This window comes from Phalacrocorax aristotelis, chromosome 9, assembly GCF_949628215.1.
Source record: "Phalacrocorax aristotelis chromosome 9, bGulAri2.1, whole genome shotgun sequence".
Taxonomy (NCBI): domain Eukaryota; kingdom Metazoa; phylum Chordata; class Aves; order Suliformes; family Phalacrocoracidae; genus Phalacrocorax; species Phalacrocorax aristotelis.
Window position 1 is genome coordinate 34,114,047 of NC_134284.1, and position 16,127 is coordinate 34,130,173.

The 16,127-nt window shown below is 52.0% G+C and overlaps 1 protein-coding gene across 1 annotated transcript; it reads right to left on the reverse strand.

Annotated features, from left to right (window-relative positions):
• Window positions 1-1,113: 1,113 nt before the first annotated feature.
• Window positions 1,114-7,348, reverse strand: LGALS3 (galectin 3). Its single transcript, XM_075104288.1, has 7 exons — window positions 6,725-7,348; window positions 3,559-3,612; window positions 3,404-3,426; window positions 2,783-3,091; window positions 2,471-2,559; window positions 2,043-2,211; window positions 1,114-1,370 (listed from the first exon to the last, which is right to left on the reverse strand). The coding sequence occupies exons 1-7, from the start codon at window positions 6,834-6,836 to the stop codon at window positions 1,215-1,217; spliced, it is 912 nt and encodes a 303-aa protein (XP_074960389.1). The 5' UTR covers window positions 6,837-7,348; the 3' UTR covers window positions 1,114-1,214.
• Window positions 7,349-16,127: the final 8,779 nt, after the last annotated feature.

The window sequence follows — 16,127 nt, forward strand, 5'->3', positions numbered from 1 at the left end:
TATCACTATAACTGGAGTTTAGCAAAGCGAGAGCTCTTAAGGACTTGCTTAGTCATCAACACTGTGCAATAATAGTGGTAATGAGGGATTTCTGACAACTGATGTATACACTTAAGCCGATGTTAGCAGTGCACTGGTCTGGGCTACTGCATCTGCTGGAAATTCCAGCACTGTGCCGCTTGTAAGTTGGCATCTCCAAGTATACAGGAAGTAACTTATAAAAGTAAGAGACGCATCAAGGGAGTCCTTGAAGACTTCAATAGTGGCTATTGCGCTGTTCTTGTTTTGCAGACAAGACCAGAATGACTCACAGACAAGGGAACATACTTTTTTTTTCCCCACTTGACTCATGAGATAAATTTGCCAATAAACCTCCCCACCCTTGAAACACGTCTTGACTCATACAGAAGTGACGAGGGGAGAGAAGCATGAGGCTCGTGACCTGCTCCATGGAGTGCCGAATGCTTGTGCAAATGGGATCTCCCTTGGGAGGGCAGCGCGTTCAGGCCTTGGGCCACCAAAGGGGCAGAATGGGCCTTTGAAACCAAGGATGGGGGTAACTTTTCTAGCCATGGTCTGGGGGAGAGGTTTTGCTTCCTCCAGCTCTGAACCCCGTCTTGAAATGCCTCATTCTGGTCAGGCTCAGAGGCTCTCTAGTATTCCCTGTTCTCCAGTGTTTCCTAGTGGACAGCTTCAGTGAGGCAATACTTCTGAGAGTTGTGCACAGCCCGGTGATAGCCTGCTTGTGCAACTCCTCCTCCCCTGGCGGGGCGGAACTGAAGTCCTTTGCTGCACTGATTTGAGTCCTTCAGTGAAAAAGGCATAACTGCTTTACCTAACAGAGCAACTGAGGCTAAAAATACCAGTGACTGACTGCTGTCTGGTACTTGGGGAAGATGGGGTTGAAGATTGCTGCCCTAGTCCACAGGACCAGCGGCACTACGCCACGGGCTGCTTTCCCAAGTACTTCCCTCCGTACAAACCAAACTGCTCCTAGTCATCATCCTTTGGCAAAGAGATTCTCTGCCTCTACAGCAGCAGTTCTGATACTTCCACACTTGGATTTGGCTTGCTGGGGGACATAGTGTCTTTTGAGATCCTATTGCAAACAAATTTTACTTGTGAAAGTATGTTTTATTACATCAAAGTATTCATGCAAGAAGGCACTTCTGTTACAGCCATATTAAGTTTGCATTAAAATTCCACCACCGTAGTTATATCATGGTGGGCGTGACGCTGGTGAGGGTGACGTCCCCGGCAATGCAGAGCCTGGTGATCTCGTTCAGCTGCTTCTCGCGGAAGCTGTACTGCAGCAAGTGAGCGTCGTCGACCGCTACCTTGAAGTGATCCACCTCGCAAAGGACCTGGAGCTGGAATGAAAACACCAAAAGATAATATCAGATTTGTACTAGGAAGGAGTTTTAAGCCACAGACTTGAGCAGGCTGGCGCTGGCTAAAGCAGCCAGCTGAGTCCGGACCAGTGGTATGTGGATGAGCTGGTGCAGCAGCGCTCGGCTGCAAACACACTGGTGACATTTGCCTTCCTCAAAGCCCTGCCGTACTCCTCCTCCTTCGTGTTTCGGCCCACAGTTTGTCTCCTCATGACTATGATAGTATTTTCAAGAAGCAGCACTGTACAGTTCACACAGCGAGAGCCGAGTTCTCACCAAACATGAACCTATTTTGCAGGAGAAAAAGCTCCTGAAGAGAACTGCCCATGGGGGAAACGCTTTATAGAAACCTGCAGAACAACAGTATAAATAAGGAGGATATAATCTAAATATGACTAACAGGAATAGGGAGAATTTTTACCCCAGGAGGGGTAAGAAGTGCAGGGAAGGTGCTGCAGGCCTGCTGTGCTGGGCAGCCAGTGAAGCCCACTGGGCGACTGCCCTGAAAGCACCTCTGGGAGCCGACTCCTGTGCAAAAGTAGCGAGGTCCTTCGAGTCAGTCTTTTTGCACAGCCCTGACCCAACCCTCCCATCCCACAGTGCAGCTGCGATTGGCACATTAAGACTGAGTTGGGAGGGGTTTTTTGGTACCTTGAAGGGTTTTCCAGCTTCAAACGGAAACCGAGGAGCTGTCCTCTCCTCCTTTCCCCAGTTATTCTGAAACATTGAATTACAGACAATGACTTTTCTGTTGTCTTCCTTAAAGCGGGGATTAAAGTGGAAGGCGATGTCATTCCCTTTCTTGAAATCCAGTGAAAACCTGCAACGACAACAACGGATTTGCTGCTTTTTCTGCAAAAGCCCTGGTCTCTGTAGCAGGGCTTGCCCAAAGTAGCAGCAAGCAGGCAGAAAAAAACCCCACAGACCCCATTGGGCAATGACAGGGCATTTACACATTTATTTTGTGTAATATTTGATTTCATACCAGGTTATTCAGGAATGGAAAGCAAATTCCAGCCCCCCCCCGCTCCATCCAGCAGTGGAAAGCCCCTGCCCTCAGTGCTGGACGCCCCCGGTACCTGTTTGGGTTAGGGTTGACGGTCCCTGTGATGGTTATGAGCAGCCGAGGGACGAGTCCTGCCTGCAGGGGCAGCTCAAAGGGGACTTTCTGGGAGACAAGAGGGGTTTGATGTTAGCAGAAAACCACATCCAAAGCCAAATGCTCAGGCATGGGCTTGCTCTCGGTGAGACAACACACTGGGGCAGCCCTGTGACGCAGTGATGACCTGTGCCACCTGTCCTGGGGACAGCCAGCCCCAGATCCCTCCCATGGCCAAGGAAAATCGGGCAGTGAAGACACAGGAACCCTTATAATATGATGGAGCTGTTACCATTGGAGGAGCCGGTCCCCCGTGCGGAGGAGTGGGCTCAAATCCAGGGCCACTGGGCGGCTGTCCTGGGGCAGGATACGGCCCTGGTCCTGCTGGTGCTCCAGGGAATGCTCCAGGTGCTCCCAGATATGGTCCGTGTCCTGCTGGTCCTCCAGGATATGGCCCCGGTGCTCCAGGATATGGCCCCAGTGGGCCGGGGAACGCTGGGAACGCCCCAGGAGCTGGTGGCTGGTTGCCCCAGGACGGCCAGCCTTGGGCTGGGGGGGCAGTGGGGTTGGGGTTGTTGCTGGCCGGCAAGGCGTCGGATAACTGGGGACAGAGGGGAAAGGAGGAGGGTTAGGTGGGCGACGTTAACCCTGGGCTCAGGTCGAGTCCTCCAAAACCCAGCTCTTGTAGCCTACAGCATGCGCCGAGGGCAAGCGCCCAGCTGCTCCCGAGCGGTGGCAGGGCACCAGTGCCTGGCCTGAGGTTTCCAAAACACCAGTAAATGTAACTGGAGCGGATTTGGGGAGTTACGCAGGTTAGCGAAGCTGTGCCCCCACCCGTGCCGAAGGTCCCTGCTTCAAGGCAATTAAACAATCACAGCCCCCACTTTTTTTTTTTAAAGAAAGCCGTACTTACAGAGAAACCGTCTGACATTTTTCCTAAAACAAAAGACAAAGGACACTTAAGTCATTTTTATCATACGCCATCCAAAAAATAGAGATTTTTTTTTTGAGAAGAGCTACCGGTTACAGCAGCAACAGGCTGGAAATCGCTACGTGCCCATCACATACCTGCCAGGCAGAGCCGACAGCTCTGGTACCGCACAACAAACCCTCGTCTGGTACCTGCGGGAGAAACCGAGGGTCACCACTGTGAACAGCCTGAATGGCGCCGGGGGGTGAACCCAGCCCAAACACCCTCTGGATTAAATTGGCCACTGTAGGGTTGATGTTAACACACCACCATTGTTGACCTTACAACAACGCCGGTGTCAAGCAGAGAGGGGACACTGGACGACGGGGACCTGGGGCTGCTCTGCCCTGAGAGCTCTTGGCTCTCTCCAGCCTCTCGACGCATTTTCATGGGCTTTTGCTCTTTGCTCGCAGGGACACACCGCGCAGCATCGCAAACTGCATGAGCACCCTCGTCCTCCAAGAACCATGGGTCACAGAATCACAGACTCACAGAACGGTGGGGGCTGGAAGGGCCCTCTGGAGCTCACCCTGTCCCACCCCCTGCGTGAGCAGGCACCCCCAGAGCAGGGGCACAGGGCCGCGTCCAGGCGGGGTGTGAATGTCTCCAGGGAAGGGACCCGACAGCCTCTCTGGGCAGCCTGTGCCCCTGCTCTGGCACAAGAAAGTTTTTCTTCATATTCAGGTGGAACTTCCCGTGTTCCAACTTGTGCCCGTTGCCCCTTGGCCTGGCGTTGGGCACCACTGAAAAGAGCCCAGTCCCATCCTCCTGACACCCGCCCTTTAGATATTTATAAGCATTGATGAGATCCCCCCTCAGCCTTCTCTTGTCCAGGCTGAACAAACCCAGCTCTCTCAGCCTTCCCTCATAAGGGAGATGCTCCAGCCCCCTGAGCATCCTGGTATCTCAAATTGTCAATCCTTGGTCAATGAGGACCCCTGCATTTGACCTACGCAAAAAAATTCCCATGCCAGGTCTGCTGTGCTCAGAAGTCAGGAGGCTTTACCCAGCCTCAAAACACTTTTCATAATGGGAAAAAAAAAACCATAAAGGAATGCGGGGAGCTGTTCTTTCTGCCTTCAGCAAACCCGCTCTGCAGCCAGCCCTCCGCTCTCACCCCGGCTAGTCTGGCAGCGCTGGAGGCTGGCAGGGCCCTGCCAGCAAGGCCCTTTTAGGGGTGGTGATGGTGGTGCAGGGGGGACACACGGCCACGTCCCTGCCCTGGCCAGGGGGTGCCAGCCGTCGGTGCCAGCCGCCGGGTGACACCCGCACCCACACGGGCTCTGCGCAAGGGGAAGGCGCCCGGTGACAACACTCTGCCCTTGCAAAGGCATGTGGAGGAGCGGAGCTGCTCGGTGGGATGAGTAACATGGTGTCGGCGCCCACACGTGTCCCAGCAGCGGTTTTGCCCTGCATGCGGCCGCAGCCAGTGTTATTCAAGTCCCCATCCCTGAGGCATCATCCAGGAAAAGATTCAATAAGAAAATTATCCAAAAAATCCCTGGGCAGGGCTGCAGCAGCAAACAGAAGCAGCATGAGGGGGCTACAAACCAGCACAGCATGTTGGGGGACACACAGCCACCCCGCGACACACGGGATGGATGCTTGCGGCAGGCCTGGAAAAGCGAGAGGAGTGTGGCACCCATGGGTGGCGGTCCCCTTTCTCCCCGCCGCAAACCCACGCATCCCCACTCGCCCCGCATCAGCCAGAGGGGCACACGTGCCATCGGCCACTCCAGCCCAGGGAATACAAGCTGCTTCACAAGCTTTATGGGTCCATGCCAAGCCACTCTGCTGCCTGCGTGCAGGAATAGCCGCAGCCTGAGCTGGGTTCCTCCCCTCAGAGAGAGCATTCATAAAAGAAGAGGGGAAAAAAAAAAAGCGAGGCAGAAACAGAGAAGGAAATGGAAAATTCCAGATTGAAAACAGAAGGAAAATACTCTTTGAAAGAAACGATTTGATGCACAAAGGCCAAGGCAAAGCCGGCTGCCCTGCCTTAGGGATAACAAAGTTTTCACAACCAAACAAAAAAACCCCTTTCCCTGCAAAACACTCATACTGCTGAGCCCATGAGATTTTTAAGTCAGTCTTTCAACCAGCATCCAGAAGCCTGGACTGTTTGAACAGCCCGTATCTTGCAAAGCTTTTATTTGCCTTCCAGGGTTTTTTTAAGCCCTTGCATTTGCTGTTTGTTCACCGGCTGAAGCCAAGGGTGCTCACACGGCTCCTGCGGGCTCCCCAGGCCGGATCCAGCTGGGCTGGGTTTGCTCAAGCCACAGGTATGTGGCTGCCAATGGTTTGTGCTGCTCCAGCGAGGGGTCCCACCTGCAGTACCTCAGGGAGATGGAATTTTCCTCCCTTACAAGGATTTCTTATCCGTTCGGCCCCGGTGGAACAGCGTGGCAGGAGCCTCTCATCTCCCCGCCGGGACTGGGATGGCCGATTCATAAACAAAGTCTTGGAAAAAACACCATTCCTCTGCCACCAAATGGTGCCGCCGAGCTGGGAGCCCGCAGTCACCCCGTCCTCTCTCCGCCACTGCAGTGTTGGAGCTCTTGGCCGTGTCTCCCTCTGGAAATGCTCCAGTGGGTTATTTGCCCGCTGCCGTGGCAAGGGGGTTTCTCCCACCCGCAGCCGCGGCAGCCCTGCCCTTCAGCAATGCCTCAAAGGTGCATTTCCAACATTTGGGGTGCCAAACTTGAACCCGGCAGCTCTCTGAGCTCTCACCGGCCCGATAGGAGCTCGGCCACAGGGAATGTCCCAGGGCAGACCTCTATAAAGCACCCCAAGTATTTCCTATTTTCATGCAAAGTGGAAAAACTTGGGAAAGAAATAGGAATTTTCTTCCCCTTGACGCTACTTCTATTTGGGAAAGCAGCCTCTTCCCCTCAGCGCTATTTCTCCAGTGATTTTCTGGGGTGTCTTTTGGGGTGTCTCCAGCCTCCCACGCACCGACACTCCCACCCCTCCGCTTGGTTTCTGGGGCACAGGCAGGGGTACACCAGCACCCTGCAAGTTGTAAACAGCTTCATATCTCCTTAATATTCACCATCCCACCGTTACCCCTAAAGCACCGAGTACTTTCTATGCTCTCCGGCTGCTGTCACTAACTGCAGAGCCTGTGGCACACCCACCTCCCACTTCCACGCACAAGGGGACGAGCACAGCCTTAACCCTCTCTTTGCAAGGCAATACGTGCCGTAACCCCACTGCTGCTCCCCCTGCTCCCACTCAGGACCTCCGTGGGTGGATGCATCCACTCACCTGCAGTGCAGCGGCTGCCTGGCGGCTCCGGGGCTGGGATCCCACGGCAGCAGGGATCCGCCTGCTCGGGGCGGGGACGGAGCAGGGAGGCCCACGGGGAACCCAGCCCCATGCTGGGAAGGTCACTGGCAGCACAAGAACATCATTTTGTTTCCCTTTATTAAGCGGCAACACCACCAGCGGGCAAAACTACACAGGGAAAAATTTGAGCTTCTTGTGTTTTATGTCTCTGTTTCCACGCACCAGAGGTTTTCGTTGTCCTGCCCTGCGAGAGCCGGTCCCCACCATGAGCCACCGGCAAGATGTCAGTCTTGCAAGAGATTTGTCTGCAGATCTCACGGCTCCGTCCCTCCAGCTTTATTGAAGCTCAGTAAAACACAAATTTGCTTTTAAATTTGAAACATTTTCTGCTTCTCTCCGCAGACTGCCAAGAAAAAAAGCTGAAAAAGCTTTGGTTTTCACCCAATCCAGCGAGGCCGGCAGAGCAGCGGCGCCGCAAAGCTGCTAGCAGCAGCTATAGTTTCAACAAGCGTCGCTAAGGGTGAATCATCTCCTATTTGCTCAACTGGCTTCACAGCTTAAAGCAATAGCAAAGGAAAAGGAGTGTTTTCATGCTGAAACTCTGATCTGCTGGATGGTGCTGCTGGGGGAAGGGAAGGGGAGGGGAGGGGAGGGAAGGGAAGGGAAGGGAAGGGAAGGGAAGGGAAGGGAAGGGAAGGGAAAGGGAGAAGGAGAGAATATTTCAGTTGGAAGGGACCTACAGTGATCATCTAGTCCAACTGGCTGGCCAATTCAGGGCTGAGCAAAGGTTATTAAGGAGCACACGCTTTAACTGGTGTCATTAAAGACATAGAAACAACTTCTTTAAGGCAGCAGCTGAACTAAACAGCTTAGCTGATATCGAACCTGACAGAAAAAAAAAATAATGCAAAAATCTATTGAGTTTGGTTTAAATGAATTTTAGTATAACTTCTTCCCGTTTATCTCAGCTTATCTAAAAGACTGGGCTTTAAAAGAGGGCAGCCTCCTCTCTACTGGGGCACCAGTTGGGACTTCAGCATCCTTCAGCTTCGTATAATACTTGTCACAGGGATTCAGACCAAATGTAGGCGTGCAAAAATGCCGTAGGCTGATGAGAGATGCCAGGGATGCCCGAGGGAGCAGCCCCCACGGGATGCTCCACTTGGGGAAATACGTGAACAGGGAGTGCTGCTTCCCTCGCCTTTCACAGCACCCAAACCTCACCACAGTAAACAGACACTGCGATATCTTTGGGGATGGTTTAGGGCAAAGGATTTAAACCAGGAATGCTACAGCATCCCTGAGCCTGTCACACAAGCAGGAGATCACTGCTCTTCAGAGAAACCCTTCAAGTCCTTGCTCCAGCACCTCTCTAAAACACAGCCTTTCTGAGTGTATATTAAGAGGCGCACATGTGCAAAGCATGTGTTCATAAAGTCGATTAAAGTGACATGCACTAAGCGGTTTTAAGCAGGTACCGGTGACTTCTGCCATCCTGGATAAGGCTGTATTAACTTGTTAGTGCACCGCTTCCTCCCTTCCTTCCTCAGACCCCCCTCAAAGGTCTTTGGCAAGAGATATTTTAATGAAAAACCTGTATTGCTATTTTCAGGATTTCACCTGAAGGCTCCAAACATCCACCAAAAAGGTTTGCCTGGCTTTTTTCCAGCTTCAGTGCCGTAAGCTTTGCACTTCCAGCTACCCAACAGACACACGGTGTTAAAAAACATCTTTGACCAAAAGTGAAATCATGGATCAAAAGCTGAGCCAATTTCTTCACTTAAATAAACGAAGCAGCAGCGAGGACGGCGCGTGACATCCCCTCAGCGTTCACGGGGTGGGTGCTGAGAGCCCTTTGCACGCAGAGCTATGAAATGTCCGCATTTCGCTTTGCTCCTCTTCCGCTGAGTCACCACGTTGTGACTCGCATGGTTGGACGCAGAGATGTGGCAACTCTTGCTTTCAAGCCTTCCCTCTCGGGACGGAGGAAAGAGCGCAGCTGGGTTTGTTGCCAGAGGACTGAGCGAGCCAGGCAGCGCATGAATGCTCCGGCTCTGTGGGAGACGTTAGTCGCAGCGAGTGACTGCGCCTCTCGCTTGTAGCGGTGCGACGCCCTGTGATGCACGGCCCCGCAACCCAGGGCTGGCTGCTTTTCAAAAGTGGATAAAAAATAGTCATTTCTCAAAAACGGGCATATACTTGGGTTTTGGATTTCTTTTAAGGACTCATAAGTATCCTGCTTGCTTTAGAGACTCTTAATGTAAAATGCAACCCTGCTTGGTACCACGTACAATTTAAAGCCCCCAGTTGCAAACCCAAGGGGTGGGAGAGACTGGGGACCCAGGCAGACGGCTCAGCCGTCAGATCACGCCGTGTTTAAGGCATGTACGCTCTGACTTGCCCCTCACTGTGGCCAAACATGTCCTCTAAACACTATTTATTTCCCCATTTTAAAATGCCCAGCGTTTACCTGGTAGCCTGCAAGAGCCAAGTGATATTTAATGGCCAAAGGCTAGAGATGAGCTCAACTCCACAAGGGCCTCAGGGTCAGTCCAGGGCTGGGAGTAACCCACCCACCAACTCTACGTCCCCAACACACTCAGGCACCATTATTACATTATTAAACATTTTTCTGTAGCAATAACCTTTGACAGGCTGCTCTGCAATAGTCGCAAAGTGCCACCGTCTACCGAGTGCTGTGTATTGAGGGGCTTGCCTGCCGTGGCGTCCCAGCAATATTCACCATTGGTTTAATTATCTACATACTGTGGTAGTTTAAAGGAAGCCATTTAAGCTGAAGAACTGCACAAGTAGATTAAAAAATTAATTAATGGAGACTGGACGCTAGAAGCCAGGAGAGTGAGCGGAGGCGATAGGACAGCTGGGGGCCACCACACGGGCAGGGACCAGAGGAGGCGACCGGCTGTGCCACAGCAGCCCCCGTCCTCTGCAGGAAAGGGGCAGGAGGATGCTGAGTTCGGTTGCTTAAAGCCTGAGGGTTGGTTTGTTTTGAAGAACAGTTTAAAAATTATATACACGTTTCTATACATAAACTATATATATACACACATTTTAAAAAATATGTACGCAATTACAACTCAGAATTATCAACCCTTTACTTGGTCCCAGTTCTCTTTACTCTATGCTAAATTATATCAGGAGTTAACGTCTTCTGCATCTTTTATTCTTGTGAACACCGAGTCTCCCAGAGACGCAAAAGACCCCACCCCAACGAGCGATCTCTGTTAAGTTAAATAACTTTAAGGTGGTAATTTCAAACTGCTTATTGAAATTAATAAATAGAAAGCTGCTTCTGCCTTGTCTTCTTGCCGGTAAATTAATGGGAAGGAAAGCAATCTGGAGGGCAAGAAGCTCGATGGCACAGAGAGCCACTCCCCTTCGCAGAGGAGAACAACACACATCCGTGTGATTTTATCAGTCTCATGATTTCTGTGGCCTGACCCACGCAAGGGGTTGGCAGCAACCCCCACGTGCAACGTTTGGGCTGCAGATCTACCACCGAGGCCAACCTCGGCGCAATCCCAAGGTGCTAAATTCAACCATCCTCTCTCCTTCCTCCCTGTGAAACCTCCCAGGCTGGGGAACAGGAACCCCAACAACATCCCCTCCTTTCTCAGACACAGAAATGATGTTCCAAGGGCCACAAATGCCTTTGCCGAGCCCGACGCTGCACCTCCCTAAGGTATCACTTCATTTTCAGCCCTGCGTGCCAGCGGCTGAGTCACCTCCGACTCTCCACCGCTCTGCAGCAATAAAAAAGGACATTGCAGCACAAGCAGGCAACAGGACTCTCCTCCGTGACCTGGCAGGTTTATGTGACGATCTCCCAGGACTTCTGAAAAGGGCCTCCTGCAGAGAACCCAACAGCCCCGCTCCTCCTCACGGAGCCCTTTTTGGGGAGATGGCTCATTCCTTGGCTGCGTTACTCACCCCCCGGCCCGAACATCGCCGTGCCCGAGCGCTAGTGAAAAACTCAATGCAAGGGAAGGTTGAGAACTTCAATAACTCAAGTTTGATGGTAAGGAAAAGCAGCAGATAAAGAGCATCAATCAGGAGGCTTAGATTGGATAGGAGGAAAAATGTCTTTCCTGAGGGAGTGGTCAGGCCCTGGCACAGGCTGCCCAGAGAGGTGGGGGAGTCACCATCCCTGGGGGGGTTCAGAAAACATGTAGACGTGGCACTTGGGGCCATGGTTTAGGAGGCCTGGGGGTGTTGGGTTGGGGGTTGGACCTGATGATCCTGGAGGTCTTTTCCAGCCTTAATGATTCTGTGATTCTAATTCTCACAGAACCATCCCTGCTGCTCACATGTACGAGCAAGCCTGTTTTTCCTGTAGCAGCCCCCTTTTATTCTGTCTTTATAAAGCAGAAAGCAAAACTCCTGCCTTTCTCGCTTCCTTCCAGAAAACAGAGTACCAGTGTGAAATTGCAGCTCATCCAGTTCCTTCCTGCTCTGACAGTGCCAGGAGAACGGCAAGTCCACCCCCAGAAAGCTTCGCACAGCTTCTAACGCTGATGCATAGATGAGCAAAACCATGCTACAGTTGGAAGCTTTTATGCCATTAAAGATGAATAAATGAGAAGCACTTCGTGCTTGACATGCACATCTGAGCATTAGGTTGCTTTCCAAGTGTCAAACGAGTCTTGCAGCAATTTGTGTCAATAGAGATTTACAAATGTCCACAAAACCTCCGTGGCTTTGAAGTTAATAGTAACTACCTCTGCTGCTGCACCAGGCTCTGTGCAGCGCACGGCCTGGGGGCCTTAAGGAAGGTCCCTCATTCTAATGTTATTCAATAACTGGATGGGAAATCCCTACAGGGATTGCCAACGCCTGTGCAGATGGGGTGAAATACCCCCATGGCTTGTTGCCACCAAAAAGACAAGGTCCTGGTGCTTTTCTTGGCCACTGTCTGTGCTTGCCCAAACACACAACCAACTGATTCAACCTTACATAAAACTAATCCAGCCTAAAAAGCCGAAAGGCAGAGCGCTGTGTTGCAGGAGGGGTTGGATCAGTTCAAGCCTACCCCCACCAAAGCCGGGCTGGGATGCTGTGGTCTCTCTGGGTGTAGCACCAGGAGATGCAGGCGGCAGGTCAAGGGTTCACACAGCCAACCTCACCCTCGCTTGCCACGGGAAAGATGCTCGATATGGAGAGTAAAAGCCCTGTGTGACACCGCACTGAACAGATGGGGCTGGAAAGGGGAAACCTGAAAGCCAATGAAAGCCACTGCCAGAGCAGGGGCACAGGCTGCCCAGGGAGGCTGTGGGGTCCCTTCCCTGGAGACATTCACCCCCCGCCTGGACGTGGTCCTGTGCCCCTGCTCTGGGGGTGCCTGCTCACGCAGGGGTGGGACGGGGTGAGCTCCAGAGGGCCCTTCCAGCCCCCGCCAGTCTGTGAAAGACAGGACAGTTATGCCTGATCCAGCAGAAGGGCAACTGCAATACCAACCACTCTGACAAATTTACTTTAAAAGAACTTTAATACAGCAGTGTCCTTGTTTCAGCTGGGATTGAGTTAATTTTCTTCCTAGTAGCCCACATGGGGCTGTGTTTTGTGATAATGTGGAGATGTTTTAGTTGTTGCTCAGTAGTGCTTACACTGGTCAAGGACTTTTTCAGCTCCCCCTGCTCTGCCACGTGCACAAGGAGCTGGGAGGGGACACGGCTGGGACAGTGACCCCAGCTGACCCGAGGGATGTCCCACACCATATAGCGTCATGCTCAGCCTATAGAGCTGGGGGAAGAAGAGGGAAGGGGGGAACATTCGGAGTGATGGCGTTTGTCTTCCCAAGTCACTGTTAGGCGTGATGGAGCCCTGCTTTCCTGGGGGTGGCTGAACCTGCCTGCCCGTGGGAAGGAGGGAATGAATTCCGTGCTTTGCTTTGCTTGCATGCACGGCTTTTGCTTTCCCTATTAAACTGTCTTTATCTCAACCCATGAGTTTCCTCACTTTTACTCTTCTGATCCTCCCCCATCTCACCAGGGATGAGCGACTGAGTTGCTGTGTGGGGCTAAACCACGACAAACAGCAATTTGTGGCTTTTACTGCAGCTCAGGAAGCCAGAAAAGGTGGGAAAGGGACGAGCTTTGTACAAGTCCCAGGCAGGTTACCAGACTTTCCTTCTTTGCCGCACTGCTTTTGATACCAGATTTTTGCAGAGCCCAGAAATTCATTCTCCTCTGAAGCCTGACACTTAACGGGGCTCAGCTTTAAGTCTCACGTACAGCGTGTCTGTCTTCTTCCTGTACAAGTCAAACCAAACGCCGTTTAATACAAACCTGTGCAAAGATGCAAGTTATAACGCCGGCTCCCAAACGGCGCCACTAAAATGTCGCTGTTTCTCCCCGTTTTTAATCAGTGATAAAAAACAATCACTACCAGGTACAGCCTCCCCTGGCAGGGGGGACTTGCCGCGGAGGGAGCAGCCGGGAGGGCTCGGAGCAGCACCACTGCCCTCTGCTGAAGGCAGCAGGAAGGTGGATGTGCAGCTGCCAGCTCGGCGAGCGAAAAACCAGATGGAGCAACCACACCAGGCTTTGCTTTGACACAACAGGCGTGAGGTCATTTTTTCCAGCATCCGATTTTTCTTTGAACCACTCAGAGCGGCTTTTGCTTGCTGCCACTCCACACACCTTTCACGAGAATCAACTCTGATATTGTCTCCTTAAGGAGCGCCAACAAACTCCAGCTTTACGCAGTGAGAACAAGCACCAGGATATCAAAGCATCCATTCTTCCCACTTGCTTCTAAGCAAACTTAAAATAGGATATTCTGCCACCTTTTCTGTGCAGGAGGGTGTTGCCCTATAACTGAAGGGAATACAGGCAAATTAGAAGGCACAAGATTCAAAACCCCGTTGAATAAATACTACAGATAAAAATCTGTAGTCATTTGTCACCTCCTGAATTTGTTTAAAGGATAAAATCCATATTTGCTTTTAATCAGCCACAGAGCAGTGAATTTTTTTAGAGTCACGGGGTGATTCTAGTGGGAAGGGACATCAGGAGGTTCCTAACTCCTGCCCGGAGGAGGGCCAGCCCCAAGGTCAGCCCAGGGCTTTATCTAGGCTGGCCTTTATAACCTCCAAGGACAGAGACCGTACAACCTCTCTGGGCAACCCGCCCCAACGCCTGATTGTCCTCACGGTGAAAAAGTTTCTCCTTGTTGCTGGTCTGACTCTCTTGCTTAAACTCACACCATCATCCAGTTCTGCAGCAATACAAGCCGGTGTTTGCTTTAGAATATGGTCTCCACCACCAGCACGAAATTTTCCTCTTTAAACCTGAACTATAAATAATTCCCCCCATTTCACACTGAGGGTGCCAGCTCCAGCCTGAACGTCACTCAGAAGCAGCCAGTAACGATGTCAGGCACAGCAGGGCACCCAGCTTCTACCCAACCTCCCCCCAGGATCCAACCTTTAATAATTTAAATAGCTCATCCTCCCTAGGGTCTCTCTCTAGCTGAGAGAAATGAGCGCCTCTGCAGCGCACGAAATGCAACGCTTACGGCGGACACGCGCTCCCGCTCCTTTCCCAGACGAGCTTCCTGCCACTGACAAACGGCCCGGAACAAGTGTCTCCTCACCAAGGCCACAGTCCCACTTACGCCGCTCTCTGCAGCAGCACCAGTGCTTTGCACCGTGGAATGCTTTGTGGGATGTACGGGGGGTTATGGCAGAGAAGTTACCTGGTCTAAAGATAACTGGGGCGGCAGCAGAGGGGGGAAGGGATAGGGAGATGTACATTAAGCCACCATTACTGCCAAGCGAAACAAACTCGGTGGTTGGTGGCGCAGCTTGATGCAAGAGTTAAGTGCTACAAGAACTCCCTCCCCTAATCACCACAAGAACATGAATCTGCAAGAGCAGGTACGATCTTGCTCAGAGAACAGAGCTAGGACCTGAAGTTAAACCCAAAGGCATGTGCCGACTGACCTCTCGGCACGGCCCTTCCCTGCCAGGTGCCGCAAGAAAGCGGAAAGAGGACAGAAACACACGTATTGCTATTTTATCTCTCGATCTCTCATTTAGCAGGGAAGGTGCGCTCTGGAAAATGATACTACAGAACTGAAGTGTTTGTACCGTTACACTGACCATCCCTTATCTAGGTGTAACTGGTAACTCAGCTTTAGTGCAAGTTACGGTCTGCCGCGTGGAGGATACAAAGTCCCCATCCTTCTGTCTTCACCGTCAAACAGACCGACTTGAACAATCAGCAGATCTCTGAAACAAAAGCACCTGCATCCACCAGCATACTGCCTTGGCGCACGCAGCTTCTAACGCTGGGTTTCTCACATACCTGCGAGATTCTGCTGGCAAGAGCGACCAAAAGAAGAAAATTTCACCTTGCTGTTACCAGCTTAACGGGCGTGCACACATGCGGGTTGTTACACCGAGTTAGCTCAAATTCCGCTGACTTGCGCGGGCAGAGGAACGTTTGTAGTTATCCTCCCACTGCAGCTCCCTTGAAAATGTATTTGGGAAAACCGGGCCAAGAGGAAGCGATGCCTGCGGACACGTTACCTACCCAGCCATCACCCCTCTTCAGAGCACGACCTTTAGTACCGCAACCGGCGCACACACCCGGTATCGGTGACTCCCAGGAGGGGCGCGGGCAGAGCTCGCGACTCCCAGCGGCACCAACACCCACATCCACCCACAGAGCGCGGCCGGATCCAAGTCCACTCGAGATCTCTCTCTAGATGTCTCAGGGTAAGTGTGCCGCCGTTAACCTTGCAGCATGCACTAGTTGGTCAGAAGCTTATGTTAAAAGTTGAAACTTGCGTTTCTTCATTTGCCAGGTGACACTTCACATACTAATCCACGACCTGCCTGGTGAATAATGGCTGTTTGGAGCGTATGGAATTGTGTTCTAATAATTGGAATTTTGTGCTTAACTTCAGAAATAGGAAAGCCACTTCCAAGTTTTTGTCCTTCCTGAGCTGCCCAAGGGCTTTTGCTACACAGAGGCTAAGGCCGACCTTTGCATCAACACCCCAGCCTTCGGACAGCACGGAGGCAGCTCTACACAGGCCGGTCAGTGAGCCAACGCCTGTGCACAGAAGTGGGTCTGAACTTGCCTGGAGGGAGCTCAGGCGTCTGCCTTCACAAGGGCAGGCCGGAAGGAACGCTTCCCACATGGTGGATCTAACCATGCAAACCCTCACCACTTCGCAAGACCCCCGGGATAGTTTTTCCAAAACTAAGTACTCCCTTAGGAGTTACGTAGGCAAGTATCGCTTGTCAGATGCTCCCCCAGAATTTGATTGAAGTGTTTTGGGCCTGCAGGGCAGTAAGCCATTCATGTAGTGGGATTGGCATACCCATGTCCTCATCCTACCAATGCAAAAGATG